The sequence below is a fragment of the Motacilla alba genome, chromosome 2 (assembly GCF_015832195.1).
Source record: "Motacilla alba alba isolate MOTALB_02 chromosome 2, Motacilla_alba_V1.0_pri, whole genome shotgun sequence".
NCBI classification, from domain to species: Eukaryota; Metazoa; Chordata; class Aves; order Passeriformes; family Motacillidae; genus Motacilla; species Motacilla alba.
Window position 1 is genome coordinate 116,737,164 of NC_052017.1, and position 18,720 is coordinate 116,755,883.

At 42.4% G+C, this 18,720-nt stretch overlaps 1 protein-coding gene across 2 annotated transcripts in view; it reads right to left on the reverse strand.

The window, feature by feature from the left end:
• Positions 1-17,859, reverse strand: part of LOC119711757 (cytochrome P450 7B1) — a 125,564-nt gene extending 107,705 nt beyond the window's left edge. Inside the window, exon 1 of one of the 2 annotated variants that reach the window (XM_038162296.1) lies at positions 17,311-17,859. In XM_038162296.1, the coding sequence (XP_038018224.1) occupies positions 17,311-17,762 (452 nt within the window). In that variant the 5' untranslated portion in view covers positions 17,763-17,859. The remainder of the gene's footprint in view (positions 1-17,310) is intronic. The other variant, XM_038162301.1, reaches the window with a different exon arrangement.
• Positions 17,860-18,720: the final 861 nt, after the last annotated feature.

The window sequence follows — 18,720 nt, forward strand, 5'->3', positions numbered from 1 at the left end:
CCAGCACTACCAAAGCTGCAGCCCCATGGTCATGCTGGAGAGTCAAATAATAAATCTGAAAAAAGCCAAAGATTGGTTACAGTTTGGTTGCCTAACATGTTTTGTGGTTTAAGGAAAAAAAAGGGAAAAATGCAAGCTCAGAATATCGTAAGTGAACTCTGAAAACACATGCATTTCAACACATTTATACGAAACAAACTCACTTTAGAGAAGTTGTACTGCGCTTTCAGTTTCAACATCTCCAAGTACCTGAATTGATAACAAATGATAATTGACACTAAAGAAAATAGCAAGCGATGGAAATCAATTTTATGGAAAAAAGAAGAAGAGATCTTTTCCTTTTAAAAATCATTGTCATAAAGCTATAGGCTGACAAGACCTATGTTTTGATACTTTATAAAAGATATATCCTATGAAACTTTTATCAATATTTTTGACACCAAACAGTATAGGTAAACGAATGCAAAGCTTAGATTAAAAAAACCACCTAAAATAATATCCTCAGGAGTTAAAGGAAAACTGCTTATTTACAAGCATCCATAATGTATAAGTTGTGGTTAATTAGCAGGCTAAGACTGCAGCAATGTTTGAGTCTGATAGCAGTCAAAAGAGAGTAGGGGTTTTCAGTCTGCAATTCTCTTCTCATGAGCTCTCTTTTGTTTCCAAAAGCTTTACCACCTATCCCACACGAATAAAAATACCTATTCTACACCTTTCTCATTTTACCCTGGAGTTGTCTTCCCATTTATTTCAATCCTCATTATTTTAGGAAAAAACACCTAAAAAAGGAATGATTTTGAATTTGAAGTAGAAACTGCTAGCTAAGGATTGAACATCAGGTTTAGGAGAAGTGATATTCCTGATGGTAAGGAAAAACAGAGCAGAGCACTCACACTCTTCATGATTGCAATGGCATGAACCTGATCACAGATGAGGCAAACGCTGTTTCTTTTGGAAAAAAATAAATTAATAATTAAGCCTCATGTGGCTCTGTCTGCAGAGTAGGACAAAGATTGCTTCCCGGACACTGACTGGGTCCTGTGACTCAGCCCATGAGTACGCTGGGATTCCCGCCAGCCTTTTCCCCTCACAGCTGGTTTCTGTGGGAAGACGTGCACAGAAACACAGGCACATTTCACAATAGGAAAAGCCCATTATTTTTACTACCCACAGACTTTTGGTCATTCTAGAAGGAACTATATTGTACTAAAATGACTACAAGAAATTCTTAAAAATTTGATAGTAACAATCTGTTCAGCTGGAAGCTAAATGAAGAACTTCTCCAGGGAAGCTCTCACAAACTCAGTATGGATTTTGCTGAAGAAGTTCTATCTTAGTTTCTAAATGCCCCCCCCCAAAAAAAAAAAAAAAGCTATAACATCAGAGAAACTTTGTGGCTCAAAAGCCATCTTGTGAGATTTAGCAACTATGTTATTAGTTTCATCATCATTATTACAGAAAATTCACATCTGATTGGTTCAGAGCCAGAAGATTAAAGTCCTTGACTGTGCATCTTATTGTTTGCAATTGCAAAAAGGCTCTAAAGACTTCAGCCTTCTCAACAACTCAGACTACTTTTGTTCTGTGTAAGTCAACAGAATTAGACCTCCCCATATTTTTCATGAAAGGGGAACAAGCTTCAGATTGCTTTTAAAAAGCTAGTATCCCACTGGGAAACACCAGCTCAGACTCATTAGCCAGTGTGGTTAAGTACGAGCGTGCCAGCCCATGGAAACAAAAATAAGGGGTGGGTTTAGCAGAAGTACCAGCTCTGTCTAGCCACAGGCAGCTAATAGCATTACAGACCCAGGAGGGAGTTTGAGAAACATGTCACTGCCTCACATTTTTGGGAATAAGAAAAGAGGGTGCCTCATGATCAGGGCCATGTGGCCATTACAAGTCCATACAATCCACACATTCAAACATAAGTGGTGTGGCATATAAACGGAACCTAGAACCAGCCCCAGTCTTCAAAGCTATCATCCTGCATGGGTATGCAGATGGAAGTGAAAGTGTTATTTTTAAGTAACCTCAGTTACCAACAAGAAGTGGTCTCATCCTCAATGAACTTTGAAATTCTGTTCAAAGCATAACATTAGAACCACATTCTCCCCCCCCCCCAGCCAAGAAATTAGTAGCACTAAGGCAAGGAAATACTGCTGTATAATCTGTATCATACCATCAAACAAGAAATTCACATTTGCCTCAGCAAGAAAGTGCTGATATGTCAAAACACTTGAGCTTCTGCTTCACTTAGAAGCTCAAGTCCCACTAAAACCAAAACTATTCAAAGACTTATAAAGAGCCATCACTTCATCAATTTGATGAATCAGAATGCAAGGGGACTTTGTGAATCCAAACTAAACTTGCCAAGTATTATCCTTTACATGGCAAGGCAAGTCTCCACATATAAGTATGGTGAGATGGTGAATTCCAGGAAAAGCAAAGAACTTGTGCATGGTCAGGCTGCATGTCTTTACCATTAAGGTTTCCACTCCTTTCTGTATGGCCTGGTCTGCCCTAATCATCAGTAAATTCCATGTGAGCAAACATGTCTCAAACAGACATGCAAAGGTGGCTCCTCAACCAGAAATAGCTACCACGGCAACCCCCTGTATGCCCGGGTTCTGCTGCCACTGCCGGAGGGCCTCTGCAGGCACAGCCCTGGTGGGAGGACAAACCACAAACCCATCTAAAGCAGCTGGGTTGGAAAATTTTTGCTGGTGTTTAACATGTCACCAAACGATCCAGAGTCTGCAGCTATCCCAAAGGCACCCTCAACTGCTGTGGATTTTCATCCTGCAGAGCAAAATTGCAAACCATTCCTCGGTAACAAAATCCAAAGCTATTTCATGGAGAAACAGGACTGCAAACCAGAGCATTTCTCCCTTTTCTGAAGCCTACAGCAGCAGGATTTGCTGTGATTTTGAACAGATTTTCTTGCTGCAATAGTATTTCAGTTGTTATTGATGTGCTATGAACCACAAAAAGGTTAAATCTACATACACCACTTACAGAAGAGATTTCATTTGGCTATATGATTAAGATGCAGCTACCATTGAAGCTCTATGCTGTGAGTAAATATCTAAAATAAAATCCTGGGTTTATCTAAATTTGTGCAAAATCTCAAATGTCTAAAGTAAGGCAAAAAAATTCATGTTGAATGCTGAAATAATACAAAGTCTGATAAGGGTCTGTTATCACCTGTTAACTGTTTTGACATAAGATTAGAAGAATTAAAGATCTAAAAGTTAGAAAATTCCAGCTGTAGTAGATATTTTATAAGAAAGGAGATAAGCACAGGAAGAAACAAAAGGGACTTAAGAAAAAGAAAAAACTGCTAGTCTGAATGACAGAGAAAACTGCCAGAAAAATCAAGGAAGACCTAAATGCACTAATTTTTTACTCTGTCTAAAACTGTTGAAAATCAGTTTGATCAGCCAGTCAAGAAGATTACGCTGATGTCAAGGCAATGACAAAATTATATAAATGAAGAGAATAGCAATGGCTCTAATTCCTTCCTACAAGGAGTCCTGCACAAGACAGGTATGGCAGAAAAGGCAAGAAGCTTTCAAGCTACTCTTGACAAAGTCAAAGATAATAAAGGACTACAGTAGAGCTCAAGGGGAAAACTTCAAGCAAGACCAAAAAAAATAATCCCAATATATCTTGATTTAAGATAAACCTAGCAAAATTTGTAAACATCAATAATTTAAATTATTGCTTAATAAACTCTATTAAGTTCAATGTAAATTTTCTTCAAAAGCTAGAACACAGGTAAACCCAAGACTCAAGGAGGCTGTCACCTTTTAGATACATTCAGCTAATAGCTGCCATCTCATTTCTGGCATTTGAAATTCATTCAATTATACTTTCTGAGGAATTTCACAAAACCTTATGCTAGTCTCATGCTGAAAATAATTATATGATTCTGGGGTACATGAGTGCTAAGGGTGATGTTCACTACAGCAAGCAAGACTTGAGGAAGGAGATGGAGACAAATTGGTAACTGGGAAAGCAGAGAGCCTTTGAATAGCATAAGTGTTGAATTCCTCGCCCCTTAGGTCTGCACCCTTAGTGACAGGGTCCTGGCGTGAGCTGAGCTGTTAGGGAAGAAACAATACAACTTATGAATTGAGATGGCAAGGGATGAGCCACAACCACAGGACAGGACAGGAGGCTGGATGAAATTTCTCTTCCTCATGCATGTTGACCATTCTAATTTCATTCTTTTATTCTTTCTACTGCTGACTGGAGATGCCCTCCATCACAACCTGCTTTCAAGTTTCATCCCATCAATTGAGAAATCACACACAAGGAAAACAGAGAGGAAATAAAGGGCAATTAGAGGCACTGGGCGTTAAGGAGTCACTCATGTTAGCTGACAGCTACATTGAGGATCCATGAGGAACTGCCAGGTGACTTACCAACAAAAGCGCTTCATTTTTTTGTTGTCATTTTGTCCACAGAAAATCCCCTTACAGGTTCCAGTGTGATAAAAGCAATTAGCAAAACTCATTCAAATGAAAAAAAAGGGTCTCATTAGCCTAGCTTACCCTCTGAGCATAGAAATGAGAATTCACAAAGACAATTACTAAAGAGCACAATGGATTTTGTGGACAGTAAAAAAAGTGAACTGAGAGATCAGACCAAAAAAAGTACTCTAATATCTAAAGGAACAAAATGCATGATACAAAATATAAGGCCTGCTGAAAAAGTGAGGAGTGAGAAATAAAGACGTTATCCTTTAATGACATAATTCTAGTGCTATGCAGCAGCCAAACTCTGCAATCAGGTTGCAATCGTTGTGAAAAGATTGCAAAAGAGCCTAAGAACCTTACATGTAGGATGCAATCCAAATGTGCCTTTTGCTTCCCCCTAAACAGAGCAGTTCTGAGAAATTTAGCATGTAAACTCTTATTTATTGAGGCTGCTTTGACCAATCCAACCCTGGAAAATGAAAGAGATGTCCACTGAAACAGACTGCCCAAGGATGGGCAAGATTCCATCCCTGGAAGTGTCCAAAGCCAGGCTGGATGGGGGTTTGAGCAACCCTATCTAGTAAAGGTGTCCCTGTCCATAACAGGGGAGCTGGAATAGATGATCTTTAAGGCCCATTCCAACCTAAACCAACCTATGGTTCTATGATTCTATGTTATTTCATGCTGACTTGCAGTAAAATTCGTACTTCAGCAGGCAATTAACCAATCTACCCTTTCCACAATCTCAAGAAAACTACTGACTGCCATGAGCAGGAGAGACCTTCCAGCACCCTGCTGCCTTTAAGGAGATGATTTGATATTTGCCACAAAAAGTAAAAAGGAGGATCTGACAGCAGAGCTGAAGACAGCTGTAAATGATCACTGCACCTGGGACTAAATAGGATACCAGAGGTATAAATGGTCACACATGGCAGCAGCAGGGGTTTTGTCACCCAGAGCCTTGGATCCTGACCACTGAACAAAAGCTGTGGGGGTGAAAATGCCCTGCTAATGTAGGAATCCTAAGGCATTTGGAATTCCCCACCATCATAGCACACATGGGGATTTCCATCTCCCAGTTACCTCCAACGCCACAGTCATTGACTGAGAACTGAGCCACGTGTGCAGTCTTCAATCCAATGACCAAGGGATCAAAACCTTATCCCTGCAGGACATTTCCAACAGCACCAATTACCTACAAAGTTGCAACTATATGCACATATGGAAGGATTTTTTCACATGGTCTAATAACAGAAACTATCTGATGTTCCAAATCAGCACATAGTACTTGTGCTAAAAACAATTACAAGAAAAATCTTCCTGGGCTTTCATTCTGATGAAACCAACTGTATCACTACAGTTTAAACAGCTCTATTCTTCACATTTCTACCAGGTACAGTGCATTTGAGAACAGTGCATCTGGAACTGCTGCAACACAATTTGGAGGCATGAGATAACACATATGCCTCTCTCCTAAACAATAGTCTCAGAGATATTATTAATAACAAAATATGCTGAAATAGTGTGCAAAACAAAACAAACAAGATTTTCTTTATGTCAAAGCAAAAAAATGAGGCACCGGTTCATCTGGTCCCATTTGAATTATCTCTGGCTTTCACAGTCTTCGTTAAAACAACTGGCTGATCTTTTTCTCAAAACAATGAAGCAAGCATGAAATGCAGAGACTACAGAGTAGCAGCAGGCAGCACACATAAATTGGTCCACCCAAACATTCTTGGCAGTGGAGGAGAAAGCATAAAAAGCAAGTTGCTTCAGTCCACACTAAATTGCCATTGAGACACAAGTAAAGATTACTCAGATGAACATGCCCATGCCTTTAAATATACATCTGTCTTTAAGTAGGCATTTATTTGCAACAGCAGTACTTAATACTCTGAACAGGAGATGAACTTGTTTGCTTGCACTGGATGACATCTCAGGACATTTTTCATAACTTTTGCTTAAATCTTTTCAATGTTTAAAAGGATATATACATCCACTAATGAGAGTGAAACCACCCTCTTCTCTAAAAGTGAAAACAGAATGGTAAGAACATCCCTCAAAGTAAAAAATAAACCAAAGGCAGGACATCCTTCCATGCTCAGTTGCATTCAAACACAATTTAATATAGCAAATGCAGGAGACATTGCAAAGGACTAGACTATGTGGGAAGTAAGACTGGATGGGTCACAATAACTGAGCTTTATTAGACTCGGGTTTCCAAGATAGAAACACAAAGCTTTCCTTCTGGAATGGAGATCACGAAAGCAGGAAACCTGAACTTTCTTTTGAGCCCAACAGATCTCAGCATTGTCTTATTTTAGCTTCTTACCACTGAACAGACACAGCCCGCACAGTTTTATTTTAAAGTCTTCATAACAACAGGTTTTTAAGGCTCTGAATTTATTATAGCTGATGTGGTTCTATGTAAGGAAGTCCAAAGGTTGTGAAAAAAGTCCCTTCACTCATAAGGTGGTAATACCAAGTAGGATCTAGCAGCGTTTTCACTACATAAAGATGCAAGAAACTAAACATCTTATAGAAGAAAAAATAATTCTGACTCATTCACATATGCAGGATTTCTTTGAAGCTTGATTATAATTTTCGTCTCTTAAAGCAGCAATGCCAGAAATTGAGCTGTCTGTTCAACCACAAAACCAGACACTGCGCAAGCAGCTGTTTCCCAAGCCACTGAGCGCTGACATACAGGGGGAACCTCTCCAGTCCTGCTGTGAACAATTCTGTGTCGAGCCTTAACAATGACAGATAATTTAACCTGGCTTTAAAGGATATTACGTGCAAGCTGCTAGGACACAAACTCCAAGTCTCCCTCATTTGGTCCCCAGAAGGAGCCCAGGCTCTGACCCCAGCTTGTTGCCCTTGTTCCAGGGCCTAGAAATGAATCACCATCAGTCACAGATACTGTGATGGCAACTGTCACTGAGAGGCCTAAACATCTTCTGTGTAGTCATGCACTATGGGCTCCATTTCATCATCAGATACACACATCTAAGTCCTACTGCTGTTCAATCAGAATCTTTCAGGCATGTACTTAAGGTTAAAAAGAGTACCACATACAAGCCAGCTCTCACAGTACTTTCATTTTTCCTCCCAAATACCAATTCAGTGGGTTCATCATGTTTTACAATTGGTTCTTGGATGACTCCTGAACTGAGACATTTTCACTTCTGGTACAGCTACACAGCTGCTACTTTTTAAACAGGAATCACAGATGAATGTTGCAGTGCGGGCTCTGGCAACACGCCTCGCCCTCAGCTGTAGGTCTAGGAAATTTGCTATTTAAGCAAAATGGTTATGCTGAAACTAACCTAGTCATCTTAAAAGCTTTTAAAAACATTAAAAAAAAATCTGCTCCAATAGAATAAGAGAATTTTTTGAGAGGGATATGGAGGAAACACATTATGCACTGGAAAAAAATTACAAATACTGGTACCTACCAAAACAAATCTTCCATGAACATTTTTCTGTCTTAATGAAGTATAAGTCTGAGCTAAGTAAATATGGCAGATCAGTTCCTGAACAACTGAAGGAAAAAATTATGCTTTGCCATCAATCCACTTTTTGAGCTATTTTTAGAGAAGCTTCCCAAATGTGACTACCAAAGCTCCCCAAGCTGAAAAACCAGCTGGAGAGAATTAGCATGGCTATGATCTATCTCACACCAGAAGCTCTGAAGACAAGCTATTGCAACCTGAAAAACCATGCCAGCACTGAAGAAGAAAACACAGAGCAGTACTTTCCAGGTAGGGATGATGACCAAACACTACTGTAGCATCAGGTGAGTAGACCAGCAATGGAAGTCACTCAAACTCTCTCCAAGGAGATACCAGTGCAATTGTCCTTCTTTCCAAAGCATCCTGCTTTTGTTAACCTGCTTGAATGGGCGTTTCTAAATATATTTTTTGGTTTGCCTTGGGGTTTTTTTAGAAAGCTGGAGAACATCCCTCTGAAGCCTTCAGAGACTACAGCAGCACACTGTAACAAAGGGGCAGAACCACCCTTTTGCTGGCATGCATACAAAGGGAAAGTAAGAGGACAAAAAGACTGAAAAACTGACTCCATCAGTTCTGCCCACTGTGTTTTAACAGCAATAGTTTTCTCATATTAAGGAATATATGGGTTGGTTTTGGTTTTTTAAATAAACAGAGCTGCCAGAGCTAATAATTGCAAAACTTCTGCATTCTCACACCAAGCTGAAACTGGACTACAATGTTTTTAAAAATACTTTATCACTTCAAAAAGTAATGTGGCAATTTTCTATGATCATTTTTTCAACATATCACTGAAAAATTTATAATTTTGTCCAAATCGTTTTAGACAAGGCAAGTTACACAAAAATTTGTAATGACCACTCAAGAGAAATCTGGGAAACAATCTTATGAGAAGCAAGACAATGGGATAAGAGCAGGCCACTAAGCAGTTTGCTGATTTTTTGGGGAGTCACAATAAAACAGACAGCCACACTTCACAGCGCTGCACTCTGCCTTAGCCATCAGAAGCACACTGACTCATACAAGAGCTCAAAGGGTGCAGAGTAAGGCTGTCAGCAAGGAAAATGTGTAGCTTGTGACAAACACACCCAGGCTCTCTGACAGATCCCTAGGCTGCCATGGGCCAGGAAGGAGATACTTCTTCAACTGCCTGCTATGGACATGAGTCTACAAAGTATTGGAGTCCAGGTTTTCACTGCAGCGTCAGAAAGGGGAAACTGGATGGATGGTGGAGAGGATACTCCTGTAACACCCCAGTTTAGCTTAATTTTGCTCATCTGTTCTTTCTTCACGTGCCTCCACAGGCTTGAGCAGGCCACTTTGCCAGGACTCCATGCATATTCTCCAAAATCAACAGGAACGCATCCATTGCATTCAGCTAGAACCTCCTACCTCTAGGCCTACAGTATGAGAGAGCATTATTTTTTTAAGAGAATTGGAATATTGCTTAGGAAACCACAAGATTAAATCATGAGAAGCACAACCATAGCATTTTTGTGCTGATTTGAATTACGAATAGAAAGTACGAGCAGTTAAGAGGAAACAAGATATGTTCTATACAAGAGCCAAGATTTTTTTTCCCTGACATGTGCCAAACAAGGAGAAGAAACAGAAGAATCTGGCACCATTAAAAACAGTTTGTGGAGAAAGGGACTGAATATCTACAGCCAAGATCCATGTGGTTTGTAAAGAGGAAACTTTTGTTTTATGGGACTCTCAGTCAGCCAAAATTCACCCAGACGGCATGCAAATGGATATTAGCCTAAAATCCCACATGCTTCTTGTAAAAAGATCAGTAAATGATGGGGAAAGAAAAAGAACACTACTGAAGTTTGAAATCAGAATTCAAAATCTGCCTCATGGTTGAAAAAGTTAGTTTACCAGACAGCTATAATGTCATACATATATGGTAAATGTCTTGGAAAGAAAAGGCAGCAAGTTAAAGCACAAAACTAGAAGTCAGGAAAATGTGTTCCAAGTCTGGCTCCAATACCAAGGAGATCTATAAAACTTGGATAAAAGAGAAAAAGCCTGCCAACTTAACATTGAGATTTTCCTTAACTTCATATAGTGTATTAACATTGCACGTATGCTGTTTCCTTTAGCTTCTGTATTTCCCCCACTCTCTGGCATTACAATGCACTAAGTTAAATAAGTGACTAGATGGAGTGCTAAGAACAGTTATATTACTTTATCCAAACAAGCCCCGCCCAACTTCTTAATGAAAACACTTGACTGGAAAAAAAAAACAAAAATCAAAAACACACACCAGAAAAAAAAAAAAACATCACCAAAAAACCAAAACCAACCAAAGAAACAAAAAAATCCCAACAATTTTATATGGGACCATAATTCTCATAACTGAGCAAAACACTAAAACTGCTGGCACAATCCAATTTTAGGTATTGCAAAAATACAATACCTAAAATTGTATTTCAGCATATAGGAGAAAGGGATGGACAGGCAACAGTTCCTCAGCATATGCTGAGCAGTTACACCATGCAAAAATTCTTTTCAGCATCTCGGACAACTCTCTGAGTGCCCAGTGAAACATTTGTCTGTGTTACCTGTAAATCAAGAGACCACACTGACCTCCAATTTACAGCAGGGGAACTGAGGAGGAGTCCACAAGCAAGACTGCAAGTTTGGGATTTGGCTAAGTCCCTGCATCCCAGTGACTCCTTCCTCAGGGTGCTAAGCTCCAGGTAGCTTTGTGAGTCAAGACTCCAGGAAGTCCTGCAGTCACCTGAAGAAGTAGCTCTCTAGTTACATCACCAATTATTAAACACATTAGGGGGGCAAATTTTGCCACCATGCTTGAAGGAGAAGTAGTTCATAGCTCATGTCAGGGGACACCAGGATTAGGATTTGCCCCTTTTTGTCTTCCTTCACACCAGCCTTTATTTGTAATGCTTCAGCTAAGATTTGCCAACCAGCTTGTTTTCTTCCTCTAAATATAGTGGTAAGAATGAATATAATTTTTGAAGCACTATGTATTCATGTAGGTTGTCCTCATTCATACCTTTGGGACTATCAGCTTGGAAGAGGAGCAGAAGGGTTAACTGTTCAGAACTTTCTGTAAGCTCTGTGTATTTGCGTACAGTGCTCTAGATGGACACTCCATGCTTCACGTTGCACTGGAATAATAAAAAGAGCTGAAAGCGATTCTCTTTAATTCTCACCCTTTTATTTTATTTGCACCAAAGAATAAAGAACAGAAGAAAGCAAAATCAGTAATTCCAAGGGAAAAAAAAAAATTATAGGCCCTTCCCACAGAAACATGAGGAGGAAAAAACCCCATGAAAGTATAAACTATTGTATTTTAGTCAGAAACCGGAAGCTAGCAGTTCTTATTGCCACTAAAAATATCTCCACCTCTCACACATATACATTTACCAGGATGGCATCTACTGATGGGTTCTGGATGCTGATCAAGGCCAGACCAGGTATAAACTATAAAGCTGAACAACCCCCAACAAAGTAGGTCAAGAAAACTGGGAGGGAAGGGAAACTGTTGCTAGGTGGCAGTGTACCTTAAGCAAAGAATTCTGTAAATCAGAGATCACTGGGGAAGGTTCCTTATCTTCTAAAAGAGGTGTCATCTTCAAAGTACTGGTAGGAAGTGGAACTCAAAATATGCATGACAAACACGCTACACATCAGAAGGATGAGGAGCAGCACAAAAAAAAAAATAGAGAAAAAGAAAAACCTTTCTTGAAACACACTACTGTGCAAGACCCGTGATATAATGGCTCTCCAGGTCTATTAGAGCCATAAGAAAAACCAACAGCCTGCGAATGGAGACTTGTACAGTTTGAGAAGGTTATGGTTTTGCTGACTTCATTTTATTCTACCCTCACTTAAGCTCTGACCAGTGGAAGCAAGCAAAGAAATAAGCTTCCACCACAACTTGGCACAGCAGTGAACAGTTGACAGAAAACCCAAGTGTGATGGTGAGAAAGAAAGGTTTCCTAAGGCTACTTAAGAAACAGAACTGTTACTTTTCTGCCTTAAACAGTTTCAGTCTTCAGTCCTTTTCAGAGCGGAGTAAGAGCGGACAATGACAGTAAACAAAAGGAGGTCATGAAGACACGTGCACTTCCTAGAGGTCCAATCAACAGAATGGAGAAAAAGGCCTCTGCAGAAGGCCAAGGTAAGAAGGAAGAGGCCAGATTTTTCTGGTATCCTTCTATCTGTCCTTCCTGATGTTCCCTCCAACTGAAAACTACCTTAACATATTGCCTAAATTAGCAGAAGTGGTAAAAAAGACAGGCTGATGACATCTTGTGAACTACAATTCACTTGGTAAGAGAGCTGTTAGCAAGCTCACAGCTTGTCACAGAGAAGGATAAGATGTTCTTGAAGGCAAAGACAAAATCTATATTCTTTTCAACAATATCGGTCTGGGTTCAAGAGAGCAATTTTGGGGAAAAGTATCTTATATTAATGTAATTGTATAGATCAGAGGTATTTTAAAATATAGAATAAAAGAGAAAATGCAAGACAGTTTGCTTCAACAAGGCTTTAAATCCATAAGCCAGGCCACAGCAAAATCCTTTCTGAGAAATGTATCATGCAATTCTTCTTATGTTGACTTCAATCTACAATTACACTGTATAAGTTTGGAGGTTTTATAATACCATGCATTCTGATGCATTAGAAACTGGTCAGAAACAATATATTAGAAGGTACATGTCCCATCAAATGCAACACAGAAATTCCTATACTGCTGTAAAGTAGAACCCACAACATGTGCCACGTATCATAGTGTTCCTCACATGCAGTCCTGACATGAAGACCATTCCTAATAATTAAAATACCAACCCTACAAACCTACAAAATCATGGAATGGTATGGGTTAGAAGGGACCTTAAGGATCATCTAGTTCCAAATCCCTACCATGAGGTAATTTAAAGCCCCATCCAACCAGGCCTGGAACACTTCCAGGGATGGGGCAGCCACAACTCCTCTGGGAAACCTCTTCTAGTGTCTCATCATCGTCACCATAAAGAATTTCTGCCTATTATATAATGTAAATCTACCTTCTTTTATTTTAAAGCAAAGAATTGTAGAGGGAATAGCTTTTACAAACCCTGTCATTGATGCAGCTCACATCAGAGGTGTGTTAACTTTCCACGCAGTTACAAACCTCTGATGAGGAACCTTTTTCCAGGTTTGGTCTACATTTTCTTTATCTGAAAAACTTTGGGATGCAAACCTTAGAAGAAGGATTCAGTTTCAATAGACAAATAGGGACACAACAATTCTTGTTCCACTTCTCTCCACTGTCCTCTTCCCCTAAGGCAGTGGTGGTTAGCCTAAGCTCTTTCTTCCTAGTAATTTGCAGCATCTGCTCTTCAAGGGGGTAGTCAGAGAATACCCCAGCCTTTTACACAAATTCTTGGTTACAATGCGTGACCATTTTCAGTCATGGACATGCAGTGAACACTAGCAACCAAAAATATGCATCAATTTGAGCAAGAAAAAGTGGAATAGTACTACACCTATGGAAGTTAGCAGGAGACACAGCCCCTGAAAATCTCAAGAGCCCTTCTCTGACTTGGGCAGCATCACTCCTGGAAGACAAATGGGAGTCAGCTTCACCTGACATCTCACCTCCTGCTCCTTGAGACTGTGTACAGCTAGTGGAAAAGCAGTTTGAAAACACCAAAGAAAACCATGTGAAGCTGGGGCTGAGGTAAAACATGAAGGCAAAAGAGAATATAATCGGTACAGTCTCCAGGCTAGGAAATCATCAGCTTTTGCCACAGCTTAAATGCTTTCGTACAGCAGCAAGAAGGAAGTGCCCTCTGGAGAAAACACATTCCCCAGCAAACAGCCTAGATAGGCTTTTCTTCACTAACCAGTAAGAGGGAGACCTCTCTTAGCATGGAAGGCACTGACACTCATTTGACATCGAGTTTAACTCAAATTAATTTTTTCTGTGATTACAGAAACTTTTGTTCTACTTCTGTTTCTTCACCATCTGTGATACAAAACCTGGCAAAGACTCCAATTAGTTTCCTTTGTGTTATTACTGCCACAAGCACTCAAATGATAAGCATTTATACAAAAGGAAATTCCTCTTCCTTTCTACTCTATCTCTGAGAAAACTGGTACTGAATTCACCCTCAAATCTTGTAATGCCAGGTTACATCAACTGCATTACAGAAAAAAGCAACAGTAGATTAAGTCAATACAACACCTTTCCTGCTCCAGTAACAAGCACCTCAGCCTGAGAGGAAACAGAGAGGAAGCATCTTATACCAAAAAAGGTGAAATCCTGTAACATCTGCTTAAGGAGCATCAGTGGTGGATTTAGGAAGTTCTCTTCTCCAGGATATACAAACCCTCATTATGCTCCTAGATGTGTAACTCTCAAGAGCCACAAAGGTGGTTGTGCTTCACCTCAGTCAAGCAGGACAGAGTCATCACCCAGCAAAACAAACACACAGAACTCTGAAGTGCAAGTTAGTGATGTTTATTTACTTACTTAAGCTCTTCATTTATATATATACACACACTTGCCTACTGTTGTGATCTTGATGGAATCCATGCAGGGCTTTTGTTAAGATGTCAAATTTGATCATTCTGGAAAAGTTTATCTTGGTACCTTAAACACAACAAGTCCCTTATACAGGCTTTGCACACTGCTACAAGCATACCAACATGAAGGCAACATATTAACTTATGTAAGAGCCTGAAGTACCAACATTTCCTCTAGCATAGGCAAGCTCCACATTGTCTGCTCTCCTGTCCAAAATGGCTTTGATCCATGACCAGGAATATAGCCTTGACTCTAGCATTTATCTGTGGAGTAATTTGCCAACACTCCCTATGTCAACAGGTTCACAAATGTTTACAATGGATTCCTGAGGGAGGGTAGGGGGTAGCCCACCTGCTGCAAGGTTTGTTAGATTCAAATAGAAGAAAGGGAAAGAAGAAATCTGACAAGTGGAGGACACATTGGGATGGATAAACTGATAAGGGTCTGATGAGCAAAGGGAGATCACAGACTTGCACCAAGTTTGAGAAGCATGAACTAAGCTCTAACCCCATCTTCCACTGCACCCTCAGAACGGCTTTTCTTCCCACAGATCAGAAATGGTTGTTGAACATCAGCAGGCTGCTGCTAGGCATCTCTACAGACCATTCATAACTTCTTTTCTTTCTTTATGCTAAAAGAAAGAAAATGAATTGCACATTTTAATGGAGCAGGATAGTACCTCAACATCAGCACCTTCTGCTGAGGGCTGTACCACACAGAGGTTGATGGGTTTTACCTTTTGTTATTTGCAGTTGCTTGCTAGCTAGTGCTTCGTACAGTTCTCTGAGAAACAGCACAGGCTTTCAAGTAGGTAATTAATCAAACAGCAGTTTGGTTTTTGGGACAAGACAGTACATCTTCTTGTGAGGTCTTCTGTGTAACATCATACTGCTGTGACACAAACCATTTTGCTGTAGACTCTAAACTGCACTTAAAAAACTCTTCAGCCGTAAGGGGTATAAAAATGATTCAGAATGGGTTCTTTCATCCTTTTTTCCCTACCACTCACATCCTGCTGAAAACTTTACAAGCAACAGCTTTGCCTGTTTCCATTTTCAAAAATTCTTTTACAATTGTACTAGAATTTAAACTAATGACAGGCACAATTTATAATATGGCTGAGGCAGTATAGTATCTTCTAGCCTTAAAAAGACACCCAATCCCATTTGCCTTCCTGCTCCCCTTTTGTTTTCTGTGCTGATGTTCTTTAGAGAGCTAGACTGGCAGTTAACTAAACCTACCAAAAAAATTAAATAGTTTTTATGTGTTTAACTCCCAGAATAAGCTCAGAGAGGGTCAGAGGAGCAACATGGATGATGATGATGAGGAGGAGTGACCTCTCGAGCAGCATCTGTCCATTTTATAATTGAGCTGAAGCATTAAGCATCATCGCAGACTACTCTGTCAAGCAGTTTGTGTTATGGGATGGCCCCACTCAAACACTGGGATGGATGTCTCACTTAAGGAATGGATTGGGCTCTCTAAGTCAAATCACATGTAATAATGGTTCCAAAACAGACACCATCGAAATACCCCATCTCTGTTTACAGACGCCTTCTGGGATCAAACCACGAATTTTCACTGTTTTTCAATTCATTCTATGCATGGTCCCAAGGTTAGGGGTATTGGTCTAGAAATTGCCAGACTGCCCTTCTAACTTTATTTAGAACCTAGTAGTGAAATTTAATTTTTGCATTTGCTTGTCTACATCTTCCAAAATAACTTAAAATTACTAGGAAAAGAAACAGTTTACTCTTCAGAATTACATGTATTATTTTCTAGGCATATCATTTTATGAATTAAAAATAAGCAAACAATCCAATGAGTACTGATCCCTCCCCTTCTTCACTCCTCCTCCGTCAGCCTTTACACACATTTATTCACCAGTTGCAGAAGAGACACTGAAGAGCATCGAGTATTGGCTTCACGAATTATTTCACTTCATCAAGTGAAAAATACCTGGGAAAATGTCAGCATATAAAATAACAGGTATTCAGAAAGTATAGTTCAGTTTTTCCCTCAAAAAACCCCGCACGTTCTTCTTGAAATGTCCCAGAACACGTCTGTACCTTCTCTGAGCTCATAGATTGTACACTTGAAATAAACTAATGGCAGCAGCACGAGAAGCACTAACAGAAGTCACTAGAACGTCTATGACCCAAGGTACCGGGCACAGAGAAGGGCAGCGAGAGCCGGTGTCGCGACCCCGCGGCAGCAGCGGCTGCAGGTCCGGCAGGCGCACCTCGGGCTCCGCGGGACAGCTGCCGCGGGCCGCTCTGGGTCTCGGCGGCTACATGGAGCAGCAGGTTCTCAGCAGACCTCAGCGTCGCGTGCGCTCACACACGCCGAACTGCCCGAGGATGTGCTACGTCCACAGCCCCTTTCGGAGCACGGCGTTCCACGCACCCCCGGGAGGCGAGACCAGGATCCCACGTGCCAGCGGCCGCCCCCGCCCGAGGTCAGGCGAGGAGCCGCCGCCGCCGCCCCCCGCCGCGCCTCCCCGGCTCTCCCCCGCCCCCGGCGGCGCGGCTGCCGCCCGCGGCCCCCTCGCTGGCCCCGGCCGCAGCGGGAGCCGCCACCCCCGGGGGCCGCCATCCCGCGGGGGCCGCCGCCCCCGGCCCGGCGGGCGCTGATAGGGCGGCCCTGAGCGGAGGGGCGGGCGGAGAGCGGCGCGGCCCAATGCGCGGCTCGGCGGCGCCGCGCCCGCCCGCAGCCCCGCTCCCCCGGCCCGGCCGTGCAGGAATGCGGCGGCCGCCCCCCGCCCCGGTACCTTCTCCTCCTGCAGAGCACGCACACGGCCCAGAGCAGCAGAGCGGCGGCGGCCGCCCCGCCGTAGGTGCCGAGCGGCAGCGTGTCGGGGCCCATGCTGGCGGCGCTCGCCTCGGCGGCTGCGGGTGCCTCGCCGCCGCCGCCGCCGAGGAGGAAAGTTTCGCCCGTCCTCCCGCTCCCGGCAGGAGAGGCGCCCGGCCGGCCGTCCCTCCCCGCCCACCCCGAACCCAGGGGGCTGGGTTTGGCTGCTCGGAGCCGGACTTGGCGAGCGGGCCCGGTGCGACCCGGCCGGCTCCTCCCCGGGGAGCGCCCAGCGCGGGGAGGGTCGCGCCCGCCCGCCCCTGCGGCTTCCCGGCGGCGGCGGAGGGGGAGCCCCCGCCTTCGGCTTGCCGGGAAAAGGCTCCGATGCGGCGGGAAGGTGCCAGGACGAAGACCCGGGAATGGTGGGGGCATCTCAGTGCCCCCCTTCCTTCGATCCCTTTCAGCCGTCACGGCACCCTGGGAGGGTCTCGGTGCCCCGCAAACGTGGCCTCGGGTGGCGGAGTGGCCGTGGCGTGTCCCCAGTACGAACGGTGCCAGATTAGGACAGATAGCAGCTCTGGCAGCCTTCTGACCTCCGCTTGGTTTTGATGCGGACACCCGATATGTGTCCCCTTAAAAAGAAAGGCGACTTCCCACATCTTCATAAAACTTAATCTGCGATATGATAACAAATAGCGAGGATTGGTTCTTAACAATATATGAGAAGAAACTGGGTCCAGTTTCTTCTCACTGTATGAGAAGAAACAAGTCCTTGTACTGTGCCAGCCTCTCTGGTGTGTTACGGAGAGTACAAGAGAGGAAGGAGGAGGTGAGAGACAAAAAACTGAGGCAATGGGGAGATCCCCAGCGGGACAAGCTGGAATGAGGTGGAGAGGCAAAGAGGTCCAGGGAGTTCAGTACTTCGTGGCAGGGCAGGGACTAACAAAATACCGGGGCAGCAGCAGCAGTACCTTATCGCTCCACTGCCATTTGGTACAAGGTACACTCAAACGTTGCTGTGATGTAAGATACTCTTCAATGCGAATTTACACTGAGAGATGGAGTAACATCCTTCAGGTTTTGGAATTGTGGTTCGGTTGAATGCTGACAGACAAGTTCATGCTCATTTTCAGCCACACGCAGTATCGTATGTTGTATGTTTCGCAATGCTTGGTGGTTTATATATTCCTTTCATCTTAGAAACAAACTGTAGAACACCCATCTTCTGACTTGTCCTCTTGCAAGTTTTTTTTCAGAATTGTAGAGTCCCAAATGTATCTTAGCAGATAAAAATGCCAGTTAACAAAGCACCTTCCTTAGCAGATTTCTTTACTTTTGAGAGCCTGGGGCATATCTGAGGGCTTGCTGTGTGTCTTCTTCCTCAGACATT